The 20,499-nt window shown below is 36.2% G+C and overlaps 1 protein-coding gene across 1 annotated transcript in view; it reads left to right on the forward strand.

Annotated features, from left to right (window-relative positions):
* DOK6 (docking protein 6) overlaps window positions 1-20,106 on the forward strand; it is a 236,143-nt gene extending 216,037 nt beyond the window's left edge. The window contains 1 exon segment of the mRNA XM_030494069.1: window positions 19,740-20,106. Coding sequence (XP_030349929.1) covers window positions 19,740-19,879 — 140 coding nt within the window. The 3' untranslated portion in view covers window positions 19,880-20,106.
* The last annotated feature ends 393 nt before the right edge of the window (window positions 20,107-20,499 follow it).

Below are 20,499 nucleotides of genomic sequence, written 5' to 3' on the forward strand. Positions count from 1 at the left end.
ACCTTCTACTCTTTTCCAGAAGGACTCCAACAGAATGAATAGGTTTCACAAAATATCATTCAAAAACTATGGCTGAAAGGATAAAACACAGCATGTCGTTAAAATGCACTGACAGCTCTCCTGTATACGTAAAGATGAACAACTGTGCATGAAGCCAGCCACATATATTTTTGCAGAAGGGAATAAGTAACTTTTATGGATCATGCATTAGATCTGCAGTTGGAAATGAGACTTTAGGACTAGATTTCATGAACTCATTTCTTCTCACTAGTCATATAAATTGAGAAGTTTGTTCCTCGGTCTTTGTCAATGACAACCGAATAACAGGCTACTTCCTGGATCTAAAAGAATCACTTACTCTTCTTCCTTATTCTTTTTTCTAAACAGAATATCAGGTATAGTCATTCTTACAGAAACAGGGTGGGGTTTTTGAAACTGCAGGATTTTTATTCCTACAAAATTCCAGCAACTTCTTTAATGTTGGAAAAGATTTTCACCTAATCCAGTTCTGCAGCTGAATGAATCACAGCTCAAAGCCAGGTGGCCTGTGTCTTGTGACTGTATCCTCTCATAAATACAGTACAGCAGAAGCCTAAATGGAAACACATCTTTTTGAAACCATCTGTTCTTACAGATATCTGCAACAATAAAGAAAATAAAGGATTTAAATGCTGCTATGCTGTTTGAAACCTTGAAGGCATTATTCTGAGAAGCTATATTTGTTTCACTTGGAAATAACTTAGCTGCCATGTTTGTTGCTGTTCTGTTTATGAGCTTTGGGGAATCTGACTATAGCTGGCTTACCTATATATGAATATTTATAAAACAGAGCCTTTTGTCATGCTGGGAAGTGTTGGGTTTCTCTCTGGTGAATGTAGCTTGTCTCTAATTGTACATTTTATAATAGCTTACAGGGTGAAACCGTTTCCTTAGTAGCTTGTTTGTTCATTTGAGGGAAGTTGTGTGATTTATTCAAAGACAATACTGCAGCAGCTCATCCATGAAGCTGATGATCCTTAACTTAAGTTGCTTATTCATTTAATTGCATCCCATTGCTCTTATGATATCTTGACTGCAAAAATGCTCATTCGGAACAGTATTCCTAAACTCAATATTCCTAAACTCATAAAAAGCAAGGTCACATAGGGAGAAACGGCAAATAGAGCTACAGCTTTTGACCTAGAATGTCAATGTTAATCCATACACACCTCTGTTTTATCTGAAATAGTTAAACCTATGTGCCACATATTTGGCAAGCAATTCTGCTTAGGCGTCAAATTTGGGGAGGAGAGGAGAAATGGCATAGGCATCATACCTAGTAGTGTGACTGGCAGGTTTTATCTGTATGTAACTACCTGACAACATAAATTTGCAGGAAACATATTTGCTCTCTTTTTCCATCATGTCTCATTTTCAGCAGAGTGATAGAGCAGGGGAAGGCTGCTCTTGACCACCCTGGAAAAGGTGTCAGCCCGTGAACCATGAAATGTAATCGCCCTTTTACTTGGGGCCGGAGGCACATGCTGGAAGAGAGATCTTTCCACCCACGTGTCTTGTCCTAGTGAAAAGAGAAATAAAATCTCACACCAATTATCGGAGCAGTCAACAGTGTAGGGAAAACTGGCTGCTTTGTGAACCTGCAGAGTGAGCCCAAGTTACTGAATTAGGCTAAAACGTTTTTTTATGCTGTTGGCCCCGCACTTGGTTGTCACGCTGCATGCCACAGACCGCTGCACGCGTGGGGTAATCATGTGTGACTGCAGCAAGATGGGGTTGTGAGCCTTTGGAGGGAGGGAAAGGGGGGAGTATGACCTAAATTGGCCTTTGATTTCAAAACCCAGAAGTCATTCTGATGGCATTTGGGAACAATTCTCCTGAAGGAGATGGAATTGCACAGCTGCAGCTAATGTCTAATGGAGACTGGAGTGATGCCTGGGTGCGCTAAAAGCTGTGCTCTGCTTCAGTGTTGTTTGTTGGTAGAAGAAAAAAATAATCCCAGTCATCAAGAATATTTAAACCAGAACAGGGATTGGGGTAGTTATTTCTCAACTAACTTAGTCAGCCAAAAAGTGAAACAGAATGTGAAACATAATATGCCATTGTTTTATCAGGAAATTAAATCTTCTGGGGAAAAATTTTTTTTACTTTTCAGGTGGGACCAGGTCATTCTCATCCAGATGCTTTATATCCAAATGATGCACTTTTCTTTATTTCATTGTTATAGATTTAATTAATATTCACAGTTTTCAGCAGGTGTGCTGGCTTCTCATATGACAGTGGGATACTCTGTGAGTGGTGTGACATGACAGCAGCTCTGATGAATGATATTAAAATCTTTTAAGCAGCAATGGTATTCCAGCTGATAAAGCACCAGTTTAAAAAAATGAATTTAGAGTTTCTAAGACAGGTAAACAGCCAAAGGAGTCCAGCAAAACATATTACAGGTGATAAAATGGTTAACGGTGTGTCTCAGCTTACTATACTCCCATATATTTCTCTTCATTTCCCTCAATAATATTTAGTATATGCTCTATAAAGCATCCTTTTTTATCAAGTCTGCTTCTAAATGTATGGGCACTTGAGAACACCTAATAGAGAAAGAGGGGTTTTTACCAGGGACATGATCTGGATATATGAAATAGAATCATAGAATCATAGAATCATAGAATAGTTTGGGTTGGAAGGGACCCTAAAGCTCATCCAGTTCCAACCTCCTGCCATGGACAGGGACACCTTGCACTAGAGCAGGTTGCTCAAAGCCCCATCCAGCCTGGCTGACTGTAGCTTTTTGATTCTTCCATGCCTATATACAGAAAAGCTGCAGAGAGTCAACATTGAATTTACACCGCCAAGATTTAGGGCAAAAGAACTACAGCCTAATTGGGGTAAATTCTGTAGCAGCAGCCTCTGCCTGCTCTACATCCCCTTTGTGCTGTTTAATCAGCAAAAAGTAAACCTAGCAGACCTGAGAATTGGGACCAGGTCTGCGCTTACAGTTGAGCACGTTCTGAGCCTGGTTCTTGTTCGTGCTAACAAGCTCTTGGCACTGTATATATCCAAAATAGAAATAAATCCTATGACAAAAAATAGTAAAATAGTAAGAATCAAAACTATTCAGAAGCTACTAGAATATTTTTAAGATTCTTGATAATAAATTATACATTTTCTGCAGATCACTGTAATGCTTGAAGGAAAATGTTTATGCATGATATTGCTAATGAAGTTAAAAAAAAAGATATGGGAATATGGAAATAGGGGTTGTATGAATCCTTAGGAAAATTCAGTTATATGTGATCATCTCATCAGAAAATATTCCGTCATCTGTTCCTTGACAACATTGGAATTATTTAGGAATATTTGGAGGGGAAAATGAAGAAAAAAGTTTAGTCTTAACATTATTATTTCTCCTAATTTTAAAAAGTCAAATATGTCTCTTTTTTGTCATCTATCATCAACTACTTTTTCAATTCTTATTCAATTAAGGTGAACGAAGGCAAGTGGCTTAATGCCAGTTGGCTTTCATCAGAGCAAAAGTACAGTTTGAATTCTGTTGAAGTCTAAGAATTTAGAATATTTCTCAAAAATAAGCAAAGAAATACGTATGCATGCCAAAAGGGATAAAGTTGTTCTGTTTGATGGAACTGCTGAATATATAAATATTTTGTCATCTAAATTAACAGTAATGCAAATTCAAATTATTTTTAAAAAGACTAACATCTGGAAATATTTGGGTTTATTTTTTTCTTAAAAAAGAATCTTCCTAACGTAATAAATAATATTAAATGGTATATATATTGTGAGAAATAAGTTAAATAGAGACTTGAGAGAGATACAGGGAACAATCTTCAAATACATGCTTTACATCAGCCAAGTCCCGCTATCTTTTGCGTATACACATTTACTATCGTTTAATTTAGAGACAAGTCCTAATGGAATAGCTCTGCTTTATAGTAATTTCTAGTGAGCAAGAGCTAGATCCAGTGCACAATGATACTGATGGGAGGAAAATAAGAAAAGGCTCTGTTTAAAGAGGTGCTCTGGGTCTCACTGAAAAGGACTGTACTGCATCGCTGTACCTACCTTTGAGCATCAAGGAGTAAAGCAGGTAGCAGAGTGATTGCTGTACAACAAAATAAAGGAGTGTTTTAGACCTTCCAGCCTTATTCCTACTATAGCACAGGTGGGTTGAGCAAGGCACAGATCCTCCTAGTGGTTTGGTATTGCTCATAATTTGAAATTATTCTCACTGGTTTCATAGCTTCTAGTTGGTAAGTTAAATATACACATATATACACATATATATATTTTGTTAGGCAAAAATGGGGCATTAAAAGAACTGAAAATTATGGATTTTGTGTGAAATCACAAAAGCGGCTACAGTAGATGTAAAGTCTCTGATCAAAGGGTGAAGCAAAAATCACATCCTACTTTGGGGAGGAAATGCTTTCTGTCAGATGGTGCCTCTATTCTTAAACAACGAATCTAATTTTTGCATCCTTTATTTGGTTCAGAGTTAAAATGCTAAGATGATACTTCCTTTTCCTCTACCCCAGTTCTTGCAAAGGTGCTATTGCCCAAGCACATTAGATACTACTCCACACTACTTTACATTCTTTTTCTTTCACGTGGCCCAAGTTCAAAAAAAAAAAAAAAAAAAGAAAGAAAGCATGTGCTGTGGAGGTTTTTATTTTCTTTCTTTTCTTTCCAAATTAGAATTCTTTGCTTTCGGGGGAAAGGAAATTCATGATATTGTGACAAATCTTTGATGCTTTTTCAAGGCAATTAGTTTTTTAAATGAAGAAGAATAATAGCTAGCTGGTAGAAACAGTAACACTGCATTTTTCAGTGCGCTCCTTGCTGCTACTGCTTCCTTAATTTTGCTCTAAAAGTAACAGTTTACTAGTGATAAGATGGTTTTGTAATGCATCATGGCAGTCCAGTTGCCTGAATCATTGCTACTTAGCCATTCTACCAAAGATGTGAAAATTGGATCTCCCCTTCCTCGTTGCCTCCACTGAAATCCCCAGGTATCTTCTGAAAAACACTTTTATAGGAGCAAAGCATATGGTCTCACAGCCTTCAGCAGCAGGCCTGAATGTCTTCTAAAATTCACATAGCTCCCCAGTTGTCTTTTAAATTCAATTCCTGATTATCCTCTAAAGTAAATGTACAGACAGAGTCTACACCCAAGAAAAATGCCTTTTCTATCATATGATTGTTCTCATGAAGCTCTTTAAAAAGGCAGAAATATCTGTTTTTGTTTTGCCTTTCAAAGTGAATTTATGAAGCCAGCAATTGTTGTACTGAGCAGAGACTGGCAGACATTTTGAGTTAGTACATCCGTTTCTGAGCTATTTTAGAGGCTTTTATACCTATTCCTGTATTTCATTAAATATCCATCGTAAAGAAAGGTGGAAGTAACTAACTGTTATGTGGATCCCATTCTCCCACTGGTGAAGAAAAATGTAACATCTTAAAAGAATGCAAAGATCTCAACTTGTGAGAGACAAAGCTCTCCAACAAAGATATAATACTCCTTCCTCTGTGCCTTAATAATGCTCATGTCTGCAGCTGGAAGACTATATAAAGAAAATAATTTTAACTACAAGTTCTAGCTATGGGCTGTAAATATGGTGATTTTATGATGCAGAATCAGTGTCCTGAGTAATCAACATGGTGCAGTCATCACTGATGTGAGCTATAACATAAAAGATTGTAGCTCTCTTTCTTCTTCTGACATAAATCACTTATATTTTGTTGTTAATAGCATACCTGTCCTATGAGAGTTACCTCACATCTCAACTTGAGGACTCAGCTAAGGACTCCTCAGTACTGCTGTATTTTCTGTAACAAGTGATGAGTAAAAATCCTCACAATGACTGATTTTTGATTATTATTTCTCCAGGGAGGAGGAGGCTATAAAGAGATATATTGGAAATAACTGGAAAAAGTAATCTGCTTGCTTCTTTATTTTATGAAATTGCTTCATTAGGTATTTCTGGGGGGTTTTTTTACCCTTAAAATTGTCCTCAATATGGTCTTAAAGGAGAGGATATATTTAATTTTAGTTTAGCTTTACTTTTGCAACCTTGAGCCAGTACCTTACACAGCACAGTTTTGCAAGCTGCCATTTTGCCTTAATATAAAAGTAAAGTATCATGTTTCATCAGTTTCTGCTGAAGTTGTACTTTAACTTCGTTTTAAATCACAGCTGATTTCCTGCTCTCAAAATTCCCATTTTTGTCCTTCTGGAAAGCTACTTGTATTCCATTATTCATTTCTCTCCTTTTAGAGCTGTACTGATAAACCTAAAAATTTACATGTGAGTTAATAATTTTTGCAGCGTTCATGAAGAAGTAGCACCATAACTCAAGAATACCATTGCATATGGTATGCTTCTACATTATATGCTGCTCTGGTAGAATAGGCAGTGATAGTAGAAACAGCACAAAAAGTAGCAAGCCATGGTGGAGGAAGACAAAGCTGGTTTTAGTCTCTTTTGTGTCCTAATATACCCTGAGCAGCATTCCATGAAAGGCTGCTCTGAATTTCACCTGCTGCTGTGTGGCTGCCAATAGCTGCAAATGACTGGAGCACTGGATGGTCTAGACATACACAAGAAATTTCTCAGATTTCATTCAGAAATTATGAAGTGGGTCCTTTATGTAACTCTCTTTCCCTTCTATTGCTGACAGCTCCATGCCATTCGTCTTGCTCTTAGCTAAACTGCTACCCAGCACCAATATCTTTAACATTCAGTCACCCTGTGAGATTCACCTTTGTTCACCTCATCATCTGTTATCTGTATAGTACAACTACAGACACTCATAATGAATTTAACTTATGCATTAGAGCTCTTTCCAGCCCAAGCCAGTAGCAAAATCGCCATAAGGAAAATGCCTTGCTTTAATGTAAGACACTCTTTTCTCCAAATCTTTGTATGAAGTATAATTACTTTGTACATGTCATGTTCTGAATATGATTGCTGGTTATTGCCTTGTGCTAAAGGCACTTTTTTTTTTTTTTTTTCCATTTCCTAGCTTGCCTTAGTAGCACTTAACTAATAGGCAGTGAGAGAGGGCGGAATGAATGTCTCTTAAGATATGCTAGTTCTCTACCCCTTCCTGCTTCAGTGGACCAGTCAATTGATTTGCCAGAATGCACGGGGGGTTTGTCAAGATCCCTTCCCAGCAGCTGGGATTAAGGAAAGTTGTTGCAGGGACTGCTTTAGCGCTGCTCTCACAGCTTCTGTGATCTGAAAGGCCACAAAAGGAATACGAACAAAAAAACAGCCTCAGTGAGCCGAGGAACAGAAAGGCAAAACACAGGACAGGATATTTACAGGTTTAATAACAAATTTACAGAGAGAAGATATGTAGTTGGTAATTTCAGTGTCTTACTATTACCATTGGGGTTTCTATTCTATTTATTTATTTATTTGCTGGGGGCAGGGGGAGGAGTAAGTGCTTTAGCTTAAGCTGTTTCTTCTGTCATCCAAGAGAGTAAAGAAAAGGGGAGTCTCCCATCTGCAGACACAAGCAGATCAAGCAGTTTGGCACACCTTCACAAGATTTACCTCCACTCATTTCCTCTAGCTTTACAAAAGTCTGAGGGAAAATGACACAGCTTGTTCACTCTTAATCGCAGTGAATTTCCCTTTCAGGTTAAAAATGCGAAAGAACATCACTTGCATCCATCAGTGAATTATAGCCATTGTTTTTTATTTCCTGGTGGGTAATTGAAGGCTTTCACAGCTAGAAGAAATTATTTATAGTGTCATGAAAAATGGATTAACTTTCCTAAGTGCTTCATTGATGTTTTAGGCATCTACTTTATTCCAATTAAACTTATATGACCTAAAATCAATGAGCTTCTTTATTTTACAGAATAAATTATAGAGGAAAATAATTTGTTTAGCCTCTGTAAGCTGCCTTATTTCCACATATTTTATATAGAGAATCTCTGCAAGGAACAAAATAGCACAAAGTGCTGTTACATTCAATACAGACAGTAACATCTCCTGTATTCCTAGTGCCTTCAGTGGCTGCACAGAAGCTTTGGGAAGGAATTTAGGAACATCCCTGCTGGATTAGAGCTACACCCATCTAATAAACTGTTCAACCACTTGCAATGGCTACTAACAAATGCCTCAGAAGTAAGCATGAAAGCATGCAGGAGATCTGATGAACCTGTCCCCAAAAGTAGGTTTATACAGTTTCCTGTTAGTTAGAGAATTTTTCAAACTATACTTCACGTATCTGTCATAAAATCCATTCATGTATTTTTTGTGTACAGTGTACAATTTTCTTGTCTGAAAATTGTAGAATTTGATTTCTAATTCAGATCAATGCATGTCAATTTATCTCAAGACGATATTTAGCTAGGTAAGATAAGTGGAGTGTTTAATGGTCATAGCTAAACTAACTTTAGAAAATACAAGACAAACTTTATTCGTGAGAAAAAAAAAATCAGTCTGGACACTGAAGAGAATATGGAGATGGAAAGATCTTCAATTAAATACCACTGACTGGAAATAGTCACTGTTACCACGTCAGCAATTAGCATTCATTCTGTTGGGCTAGCTCAGGATGGGATCCAAGAATATTTATTCCAAGCTTGTTCAAGTTTTACCACATGGATCTCAAATTCTGCTATTAATGACAAATTTTTATACTATGAACTTCTCCTTGTGTTTGAGACCTGAGATATTTTAAATGTGCAAGGGGTTTTATTTCTGTTTTAAAGATCCATGCCTGGGTTATCCTGAATAAATTGCTAAATGTGAGAAATCTGAACTAAATCCTGTAAAAATAAAGGAAGCATTAAGTTGTTATCCTTCAGAAAGTATTTAAGAGGTCTGCTTGAGGCAGATGGAAGGATGGTTGAAAAATATCTAAACCTTAAAAAAAAATACTAGTTTCTTCTAGTCTGTCTTTTCAATCTCAGCTTAAGTTTCCTCTCTAAAATACAAAATATGCTCAAAATCCTAGATTACAGTAGCATAATGGTAGCCTGCAAAGTTCCTTACTAGAAAAACAATTACTTTTTCTGGTAGAGCTTTACAACTTCATCTTGCAAACAGATATTAAACTCATAATGATACTAAAATTTCAACCAGAAGATTCCCTCTTGTGTGTAGAAGCTTATTCGTTTTACTGCTCCTTTTCAAAACTCTCTGGTGGTTTCCTACTTCCAGAAGTGTGTAAGATGAGTTTTCCCTGGAAAGATGATACTTTTCTAACATTAAAATTAACTCTCATCATGCTTTCATTCTGTTAACACCAGTGTAGTCTATGTAGACTTATGTAGTCTAAGAAACATCTTTAACTTACAAATATATATAATGATTGCATGTCATTCAGCAGATCGTCTTTGTTATTTTAGTGGGAAAGTATCAAAGCATTCCTAAATCTGCAGTTACAGTTTTTCAGTAATTCACTAATTCAGTCTGTCCTTTTAAGTTGTTCTAAGCAGGTGCAGTGAAAGGTGAAGCCCTATTTTAAAGAAAGTCAAGCAAGCTTACATTTTAGATAAAATACCTGTAGAATCAAGTCTTATTAAGTAAGTTTAAGACAAGCCTATAATTTCAAATTGTAACAAAAAAAAAAAATCTATTGTCCTTTCTTCTTTAGAATTGCTGGAGAGGTGTGTCTTCAAGCATTTGAGGAAGCTTCTTAATCATTGCCAGAGAGCTAATTATTAGCTAATGCAGTATTTTCACTTTTATATAGCATCTGCTATTACTGTCTGGTTGTGGCTTGAAATAACAGTAAGGCCTTCTGAAGAATATTTCTAAGGGCAATTTCATAGAAAGCTATTTCATAGAAAGCTTAAGTCTGAGTAAAAAATGGTTTAATAAATGCTTTCATTGTATGGGTCAAAAATAGCACACCTTTTGAAAGGTGTAAGTTCTAAAAATTATGTTTCATCCCTGCATATATTAATGTGAGATCTATTATCTTTTCTGAAATCTGTTCGTTGGTGACAAAAAAGAAAATAATGGAAAATCTTTAGTCAGTTTATGTAACTTATTTTATTAAACTCGGAACTATGTTTTTACCTCCGATAAACCACCTTTCTCCTCCCCTTCCCAGCAAAATGCATATAAGCAAGACTAATTGCCCAGATTCAAAGTTCCTTGAGTGAAAGACATTTTACCAAGACTTTTTCCTGTCTTTGGAAGACACTGCCTTCAGTTTGAACAGCATTTTGTCCTTAAATACCCATCAGAAAGTGTGGTAATTGAATGACTCTGCGTTCTGTAGCAGAGGTACAAGAATATGATCAAAAAAGATGATGATTTTTGCTGCTTCCATGCAGTGAGGAGTGCTAGCAGAATTCAAACAGGGCTGAGACTGAAGTGACACAATTTGCTGAGGTAGTCTAAGGCACAGCTGATGCTAAAATGAGTGGTGCAATTGCACCTCATAACAATTTTCAACTGCCAGGCATTCCTTTTCTTTGAACAGGCCAGAAGTGGAGCACATCTGACTCTACATTGAAAGCCAAACAGGCATAAAACATGTTTTGGATTTGGGTTTGCTTTTTTGTTTGTTTTTGATAAGGGTTAGTTTTGTTACCATGTATCTCCCTATTTCCCTGGCTCTTCAGGTAAGCAAAGAAACTGTCAAAGGGCAGGCTCAGCTATATTTCCTGACTGTTTTAGACTTTATATTTTATACATGTTTAGTTTTCACATTATATTCACATGATAAATTCTCTTTTAAAATTAGTGTTTGTAGAATAGGTATCCATTTGGGGTGGCATAAATCCTTTGTCCTAAAAAATCTTTTCCTGTATCAAGCAGTATAAACTATACAGCCTGCCAATTTTTTCTTTTTATTTTTTTCCAATCAAAGCTGTATTTTACTTACATAAAAATGCGCTGAAAAACATATTCCTTCCATCCTGTCAGACCAAATTTGCTCTCTGGCTTTAGACCTCATGTGCTGAGTTATATTTTATGGCAATTTTTTATGGGCTAGTTATAAATCTTTATGATTTACAATGAAAATACTACTGGGCCAGGAAATATTGGCCACACTAAAGATCAGCAGAATTATGACAACAACAAGATTGAACAGTACGAATCACTCAGGCTCCAGCAGAATCCATTTCAAGGTGGAGTGTACTATCTCCACGTTATATACACTTTGTCAGTGTATTTTTTTCCTTCATTTCACTTTAGATACACTAATACGATAATAGAGATTCACTATTTCACTTCATCTCTGTAGCATCAGTAGAATTGCATGAGGTCTGTATAGTGTTTTATGGAATACATATCCAAGGGGAAATGTCAACATGATTTGAAATGCAATAAATATTTAACAGTGAGATATTCCATATCATCAAAGTGATATGCAATGTATAAATTTACATTTTTGCATTGCATTTTTTAGTAAGATGCTTCATGCTAAATCAGTAACAGATTTAGGGGTTGATTTTTTTTAGCAAGTTATCTGAGAAGATCTGTGTTTTGACCAAGCATTTAGTTTGACTGTAATAAAAATGCAACGAAAATATTCTGAGAAAGGGAAAAGTGAACCATGAGCTAACAAATTGGTAAATCAAGATGATAACGCTGAGTACATAGCTACCTACTTCTACTTGGGTAGATGTAATTTTTCAAGGATGTAAAAGAAAAAGTAAATTATACTTGCAATCTATGCACAGAGATCAACAATCAGTTGACTCTCATAATGACTTGCTGCTCTACATGGGAATCAAAAGCAAAAGACAGCAAAGTGTGTAGCTCTACCTACTCAAGTAACAGCAGAAATCATTATTTGAGGCAAAGTAACTGAATCCAAGCAATTTCATCTGTCTTTCACATTTGTTTCTTTTTTCACTAGCTTCATATTTTTTTACTACTTTTCGGTTATTCGAGGCTCAGGGTAATTCTATTCTGTTTCCTTTTGTTGGTTTATTATATCCCTATGATGCAAAGTACTATAAAGACTAAAATAATTTTCTTACTGGAGTTTTCCTTAGCTCTTATCTCTTCCCCCCCAACTTTACTCTTTCCCATATGCACTTAGAATCAGAACATTAATTTCTTGTTGTTTCTTGCATTTTGCCATCATCTTATGATTTGTCAGCATTCTTATCCAGTTCAGATGTTCCTTGAAGTGAAAGAAATTGTTGCTTGCAGGAATTTCTCCTCCACCGTTTCTTTTTCTTTCTTCAATATTACCAACACAGTATGTGTCAGTTTCCTGAAGTTTCTGTTTAAAAATTTCATTGCCTTGAGCTTGAATAGGAAAACGGAATTACTTACATTTTGTATAAAAATGCTTAGTCTCTGTTTACATCTGTGGTAAATGAAATAATTTTACTTTACTTTGGATAAGTGAAGTTCAGGAACAAAGTTATTATTTTCATAATAAGTCTTAATTTTGCAAATTATGTGGAAGTGTTTTATATTAGTTTCTGGTTGACTGAGTCTGTGGTTGAAAGGATAAATTAGGCCGGAACTGCTAGCCACTTTGTACAAGGTACTCAGCCTTTTCAGGTAGCTTTGTTAGGGCACTCGTTCAAGATTTTATTTAAAGTCTTAATTAACTTCGTGATGTTTTGACACATTTCAGTATTAAACTGCACACATTTCCTCTCAAAAGCTCTTCTTCAGGGTCACAGCAGGGGGGTTGGAACTAAGTGATCTTAAGGTCATTTGCATCCCTAACTATTCTATGATGCCTGTATCTTTCATTATAAAACAAAATCCTTGACCACAGTCATTTCTCTAACATAAATAAATTGTATCACCTGTTTAACGATTCACAGAAAACTGTTACTCTCCTAATACCGTGTGCCAGTCAGGAAGAACAGCTAAATGTTTTCTTTAACTGATTTAAAACAAAGTATTTTGTTTTCTCTCACAAAACAAACTGGCTGAAAATACAATATAGCACCATATTACAGAAAAGTTTGGGTTGGAAGATGGGTCTGAAATTGATTCATCCCTCATGCTTGCGCAGCGCAGGGCTAGCATAGATAAAGGTTCCCTGTTAAATAGTTTAAAATCAATAAAGTAAAAATTGAAAGTATCATTATCAAAAAAAAAAAAAAAAAAATCACTTCTGTAGGATCTGTAAAACCATATTCAGAAACTCTTCTTTCTGGAGTTTTCATCTGGAAAAATCTGTTTTGAAGCAAAGTTGGACCTTTGTCTAATTTTATGTTAAGTGAGAACATGAGAACACCTCCTTCAACTGCGTTGGTATAGTTGAGGAGCTGAAATCAGAACAGAGGCAGAGAGGATGCTGGTTTCATATTGCCACATTAGCACAAGTGTAAAAAGCTGTAAAGTTGAAATCAGTTAATCTCCGTAAGGACCACTGTAGCCTGTATATGGAAGACAACATAAGACAGCTAAGTAAAATCTTATTGCCTTTATCTGCATGTTGGCTCAGAGTGTAGAACTAAAAAAAAAATCACTACCCCAGTCAGATGCTTTCTTTTATTTAATCTCCCTGTAGTTCAGGTATGCAGGAATACAGTTATATGTTACAAATGGAAGAGCACAAGTCAAAGAGATCTAATATGTAAAATAGATTATTTTTCCCACAAGTGTCATATTTTGGCTGCAGGAATGCACACAGAAAGGGGAAAGACTGTTGGGTAATATCAGACATGCCCAAATAACTTCCTTTTCCATTTCCTTGGTGGAGATGTTAGGTAGCAAGTGTTTACGTATGTCTTCTCTCTTTATAAGCACACAGAGTCATAGGAAGATGGTACTATGAATAAAAAGATGCATTACTAGAAAAACTCCCCAATAAAAAAAGATAATCAATTACAAGTAGAGGGCAAGTTAAACATTCTCATCATTGAGAAAGATGTGGTTGATGTTCTGATATTTCTACCACAGAATCTACATCAGCTTCTGATAGCCTAAGTAGGTAGTACAGACTTTAAATGCAATAGGAAAGAAAGTATTTAAAAACACTATCTGGAAGCACACAGCTGCAATGAAACCAACCTGACCTTTAGTCAGTACATTAGTTTTAATTATGTGATTCAAGATACTGCTCTTAAACACTTGCTATTTTAGGTAGGGGAACAGATGAAATAATGCTCATTTTTTCTGTACATAATGTTTACAAGAAATTCACATCGTTCATAAGTATACAAACAGCTATCACTATTGCAGTGGTGTAAGAAAATGCTTTTTCTTTATTTCAAAATATTAATATGTAAATGTACTCTTCGTAAAACTCCAGCATTCCTGTGCCAAAATTGTAATGTTGAGAACTTTTTCTGTAAGACTCAAAAATTTGACATGTTGTAAATTTACTGGTTTAAAATTTCCAATCCTACAATCTTTTCTCCATGCACATATAAAATTTCTTATTTTCTAGAGAAGAACTTTATGACAATGCCCAAAACTTTCAAGTTAAATAATAGCATTCCAATTCTGAAAAGTGATATGGGTCTGTAACAAGTATATTCCCATTAGGTACTCACTAATCCTCATGCCGGCCAAAAAACCCCAAAAATTATTAATTTAATTTCAAATTCTAAAGAAAATTAAAACACTTTTTAACTGAGAATAAAATTAAATGTTTTAAAATTCTAGGAGCTTGGGCTTGGGTTTTTTTTACATTCACTCTCTATATTTGCTATATATTTTATCATCAATTTTTTTATTGAAAATTATTTCTAATTAATAAACTAAACAATTTTTTAAAAACTGTATCGAAAATGTTTCCTGATATTCATTTTCCCTTCAGAAAGATAAATATTTGATGAAATGGAATCCAAAATTATTTTAGAAAATATAAAATTTGGAGCCCAGCTATGCTCCCTGGAGTTTTAATTCCAACTGTAGTTAAATTCAAGGGAAAACTTGTATTTCTTTATTTGGAACTGAAAGAGGCCCACAGTTCCATGTGCAATAAGTATATGGAAATCAATATGGTGTAATGTAGTTTATGCTATTTTTCCGTTTCCATCTGCTTCCTTCCATTGCATCTTTTTTGAGTGACAGCATAATAATTGCTGTAGCAATTAACGCCCTTCCAATCCAACTGCATCATTACTGCAAAATAAATGTTTTGCTTTGTAGCAGTTTGTCCTGCTATGAAACTTTGCTTTAGTTATTCCAATCATCTAACAGCAGAAAAGGAAAAGCTGCTTTGTCATCAACAGCTTAATAGAAGACACTGTATATTCAATATGGAGAGTTGGCAGAATTTTAACCAGTATCAATTTATAAATAGGATAACAGCAATCATTTATTTTCTGCCTTAAATGAAAGTATCTTTTTTGATGAAATAATAGCCACTTAACTGATTTGAGATTGTAGTAAGGGGTTTTTTTGAGGAACATTTTCTTTACCCAGGCTAAAATGTGGACTCTCTTTGCAACAAAAGCTTTTAGAGGATAAAAACTTCCATCTGAAATAAGCAGTCATAGTAATTTAGTTTATTGCTGTAAGTTTTTCATTTTCCCTAGTGGGCTTTCAGCACATAGCTGCAGCGTATTTCCCATTTTGTCCTGTGTCTTAACAAAAATGCTGCAAAGACTGTTAGAGGTTGAAGTACGTTGAGACATGTTTTCCCATCAAAACCATATCCTCAGTGCAATCTGCGGGCCTCCTCTGGTATAAACAGGAGCTTTCACTGGTGTTAGGAAAGTCCTTAGAGAACATAAATCTAGATTAAAGGCTAGTACCATTTTTGTGAACTTTTCTGGCCGAAGGGCTGCATTTATTGTCTGGTGAGAATTGCATGAGGAAACAACATGCAATTAACCCCTTCTTACTAGCATTTCATTCCTGAAACAGCTGTTAGCTAATTGGGGTTTTTTTCCACCTCCTTGCACCATCCTTTGTAGATAAAACCCCATCGTCTCTGTTTCACTGATTTTCAGATTGTTCTGTTTATTTTGAACAACAGAACTTTCCAATGAATATTTCCAAAAAGAAAAGATATTGCTTTACAATTGAACCAGTGATTCACTTTATTTGGTTTTCGCTTGTACTGATTGATTCATAGAAATTTCTTTTGAACTGAGGTTTTCTGTAACATTTATAGAAACATCTATTGCAATCACAGTGCTCTTGTCCTCATGAAATCTGAGAGCACTCCCAAGTACAAAACATAATACTAGTAAAGATATCAAATTGGCTTTAATTTAATGACTTTGATTTCTGCTCATAATCTTAGGAATCTAAATGCAAAATTTTATTTTCAAAAATAAATTTATTATTATTACCTAGAAAAGTAAAACTGTATTGGAAGCACATAATGGGTTTTTTTGTAAAAAGTCATCTGTTCAGAGGTTAAGAAACCCCAGATGAAAGCTTGCTGTGCAGCTGCAAAAGTCTGTTTATTTTACCTAATGACTGTCTAATATGAGGTACTTTAAAGATCTGCAACTGAAGCTGAAACACAGGAGTTTCCAATTCTATTAATTTTTAATCATTGTACTGCAAAACCTATGCACGTATATTAGATCTTGCATTGGAAAAAGCTTAGTCACATGTTTTCAAAAGTGAACCTGCATCAGAGAAGTGGCAATAGCATTCACCTGCATTTGGTTGCGTATTCCTCACATTCCCCAAACTATCTGGTACCAAAGCCAGTCTGACAAAAACCCTGCCATTTCTTACCCTTGGCTGCTCCTTGGCTGTGCTAGTACAACGGCTTGTAGGGCTTTTGCAAACCAGATGACCAAAGTGCTTCAGTCTACAAAGCAGCCTTTCAGTAGCAATGGCACAACTGAGGGACAGTAAACAGTAGTGTCAGTAGAGAGAAGAAAGGGAACATTTTCAGCTGATTTTTTCCGTTACAGAAAGTGTAATGTTGAACCGTACCTACAGGCAGAGAGGAATTTTAACACAAGCCTTGTACATCAGAGATGAGTGTTCTAACCAAAGAACAGCAGATGAGTGTCTTGAATTCTTGTGTTGGAAATGAAAAGCATGACCTTTTTTTCATTTGCAAAAGAAAAAGGTTTGGCACCTGCCTTCTGGTTAAGAATTTGAATTCTGAATCAAAAACAGAGAGAAACACTTCCCAATGAGCAGCAGTTAGGGAGCTTTTAAAACTTATTCCTGGATCTCTTCTTTTAATTTCTTTTTTTTTTTTCTTCCATTTAGCTGAGTACTGCAAGTTTTCTCATAGAAGTTGTGATTGATCTACTTGTATGTTCATCAATCACTGCTGTTACTAAGAAACCATTGGGGTTTTCCTCTAAAGAATTGTTATAAATAAGCACCATGCCATGAAATAAGATCCTTGTGTATAATGCCTCTGCTTCCAACATAATTAAGATCAGGAAAAATCTAATTTTGGTGTAATTTGCCAGGTTGCATTAAATTATCTTGCTGGATCATTCATACCTAATTGCTTTGGACTACAGCTTCATTGCATTCTGTGATCCAGAGAGTAAATTTAAATAAAGGATGAAGTAGGCTGAATAATACTTACATTTCAAAAATCCTGTCCTAGAACAGGAAAAAAAAAAAAAAAAAAGACATTTCCTATGTAAGCCACAGGAAAAAAAACCTCCCCCAGTTCTATAGCTGTCTTCAGGTCATGGAGTGTGTGTTAAATTCATCTTATGCTGACTTCAGAAGAACTGTAGAGAAGAGTTGGTTTTGTAATCTTGAAAACAATTGTGGTACCAAATAGCTGCAAAATCCACAAACAGCATTATTCTTCTTCTCTCTTAACCTTTTAAGACCCAAATATGACACAGAAAATACTACTGAAGGAGGAAGCTTAGAAAGGTGTAGAACTCAAATTCTTTACTGTAAAATCTTTTCCTGTAACTTGAGTTTCAAAATCCTTACTGCTCACATGAAGTGTAACTGTGGAAACACTGCAGTAGCCAAGACTTTATAAAGTGGATCAACAGTATGAGTATTAAAGTAATATTTAGTAGGTATGCAAATAAAAGATTTGATTATCATTTATAGTTTCCAGTATGGGATATATATGTCGAATTAAAAAAAAATATTGCTGACCAAACCCTTAAATTTTGGAAATTTACTACTTAGAAGTCTTAAGCCAACTCAGAACCATTGGACTATTTAATTATTTTACCACTATTATTTTTTGATTCATTTTATTTAAATAAATTAATATGGTTCATTCTTTTAAAAATAATGTAAGTTGAAAGTAAACATATTGAATAAAGCTATTCTTTCCTAAACTCACAAAATCTCAATTACTCATAGCTTTCTCATTTCATTTGAACTGATGTCCTGTATTCTTTTTCTTATTATTTCCATAGATGAATGTCAAAGTTTGGCTTCAGCCAAGGTGTCTTAGAACTTTAGGATCTGTTGATCATGTCTTATTGGATCTAATTATTATATATTGTAGCAGTCAGGGAAGAAGCCACTTATTTTCATTAATCCCTTTGGTTACAGAATGGCTAGTATCAGCCCTGTTGTACAGTTTAGCAGCTAGAAATATTCTTTGAAGGAACAGTAAGGATGTGCTAGCAGCTGAGGCATACATCCAGCAAATAGAAGACTTGAATGTCGTTTCCTTTTTATCCTCTATAGGATTAAATTCATCTTCTGTATTCTAAGAGACTGCCTTAATACCTTAGCTAAAAATTAGTTCAGTAGGGGCATTCTTCATCACTGTACTAAAGCTGCACTATTCTACAGAATTGAATTCAAAATTAGTTATATGACATACAACACCTGATACAAATAGGCCTGAGTTTAGGGGACAGCTTTGGCTGGTGAGTGTCTTTACTCCTGCTCATTGTCACAGGCACCTTTTATTCTATTTTTCATTTAGTTGGGTATTTTTCTCTCTTGGTGCCAGTATTGCTTTGATGACAGATTTGTCTTCGGGGGAATAATGATTTTTTTATTTTCATGAAGCAGTGAGTAACATTTTATAGCCAAATTTTTCCAAATACAAGCTAGGACAAAGTTTTGCCAAATCTCGTGAACATCATTCTTAGTTCCAGCGCTACTGGGGCAGCCTAGAAAGCTGACAGCTGTTTTGAAACATTTCAACATGAGCCTAGTTCTTCAGCGTTTGAGTCTATATTCTGTTACAGCTATTCCTTAATATATCTGTGCTTGAAAGAAAAATATGATTTTGCATTCCTACATATAATACATCTATTAAAGACATGTTTAAAAGCATAAATCCAACACCACTTTAAATAAAGCTTTAATATGCATTGCCAAAAAGTGGAGAATATATGTTTGATGAAGATATGAACTTTGGAAATTAACTTTGAGCTACTAATCAAATGTCAATTTCAAAAGGAAATTAAAGGTAGGAAAATGGTTACAGAATTGGGTCATCTTCTGAGTTTGGTCATAGAGTTTTCATACTTGGTTTCCCATCTTGCTGGCTGTGAGTGAGGAAGCCATGGTTATATGAAATTCACAAGCCTGTCTAAGAAAACACCTCACACATCCTCTTCCAAACCAGTATTCTGCCATGTGGGCTATATCCCACTTCCAGTTCATTTTGAAATTACGATGATGCTGTGTTTGCCTGACAAGCTGGCACCCTATTCAAAGACAGTAAGTACATTTAACGGCATTTGTGTGACAAATCCCTTTGAATCCTCTGGCATTACTTCCACCACTTAAGCAGTGCTTCAGATAAAAAAGAGGTGCATTAGTTCTTTATCAGCTCTGACAAATATAACTGAGATTTATAGAGCCTATTGAAGGCCATGTCCATGGTGAAAGTAAATTAAATGAAAGACGAGTTACATCTTTTGTGTCCATGTCCCCCTCACCACAGGTCACAGCCTCGGCTCAGCAAAGGTGTCCCGGGCACAGACGTTTCCCAGCTACCACGAGGAGCAGGGTGAGGAGCACCAGCAGTCCCTCTCACTGGCCAGCAGCTACGCCTTCAGCTACGGCTCCGGCCTGGTGCAATGACAGCCGGGGGCAGCCGGCCAAGAGAAACAGTTGAGCCTGGAGCCTGAGGCCAGAGCCAGGGAGCCGCTGGCCCCCTCTGCACCCACTATTTGCTGTGAAAACTGATGCCTACCAGCTCCAGCCGGGTCACCGCCAATGCGGAAACCCGGAGAGGCGGCTTCCCCGAAGCAGAGGCTAAGTCTTTATTTATTTATTTTGCCATTTCTTTTGTCAATACGTTCAGAAAGGAGGGGGGCTGTGGGGGCGGGAGGGGAGGGGATACTTTCGTGTTGTGAGAAAGTGGTGGAAACAAATGAAACTGTGTTGGTGTGAAGGTTTCTGCATGACCGGAGAAGGGCTGTTCTGGGGCTCTATCGCAATGGCACATTTGACACCGGGGCCTTCCTTCCTGCCCCCACCATCAGGCTGGCCCGTCTTCACCTGTGACATCTTTAGGTCCCACTGATTCCTGCTGGAGTCACTGAAATACCACCTACTCGAGACACAGCATCTGCGCTGCAGGGGTCACCTTCAGATCCAAGCAATTTCACTCATTTCCCTAGAGAGTGGTTGGGTGGTTTTTGAGCCAGACACCAACAGGTACTGGAGTAGCAGGCTAATATGGTTTGTTGGGAATAGAG

The sequence above is a fragment of the Strigops habroptila genome, chromosome 1 (assembly GCF_004027225.2).
Source record: "Strigops habroptila isolate Jane chromosome 1, bStrHab1.2.pri, whole genome shotgun sequence".
Taxonomy (NCBI): Eukaryota; Metazoa; Chordata; class Aves; order Psittaciformes; family Psittacidae; genus Strigops; species Strigops habroptila.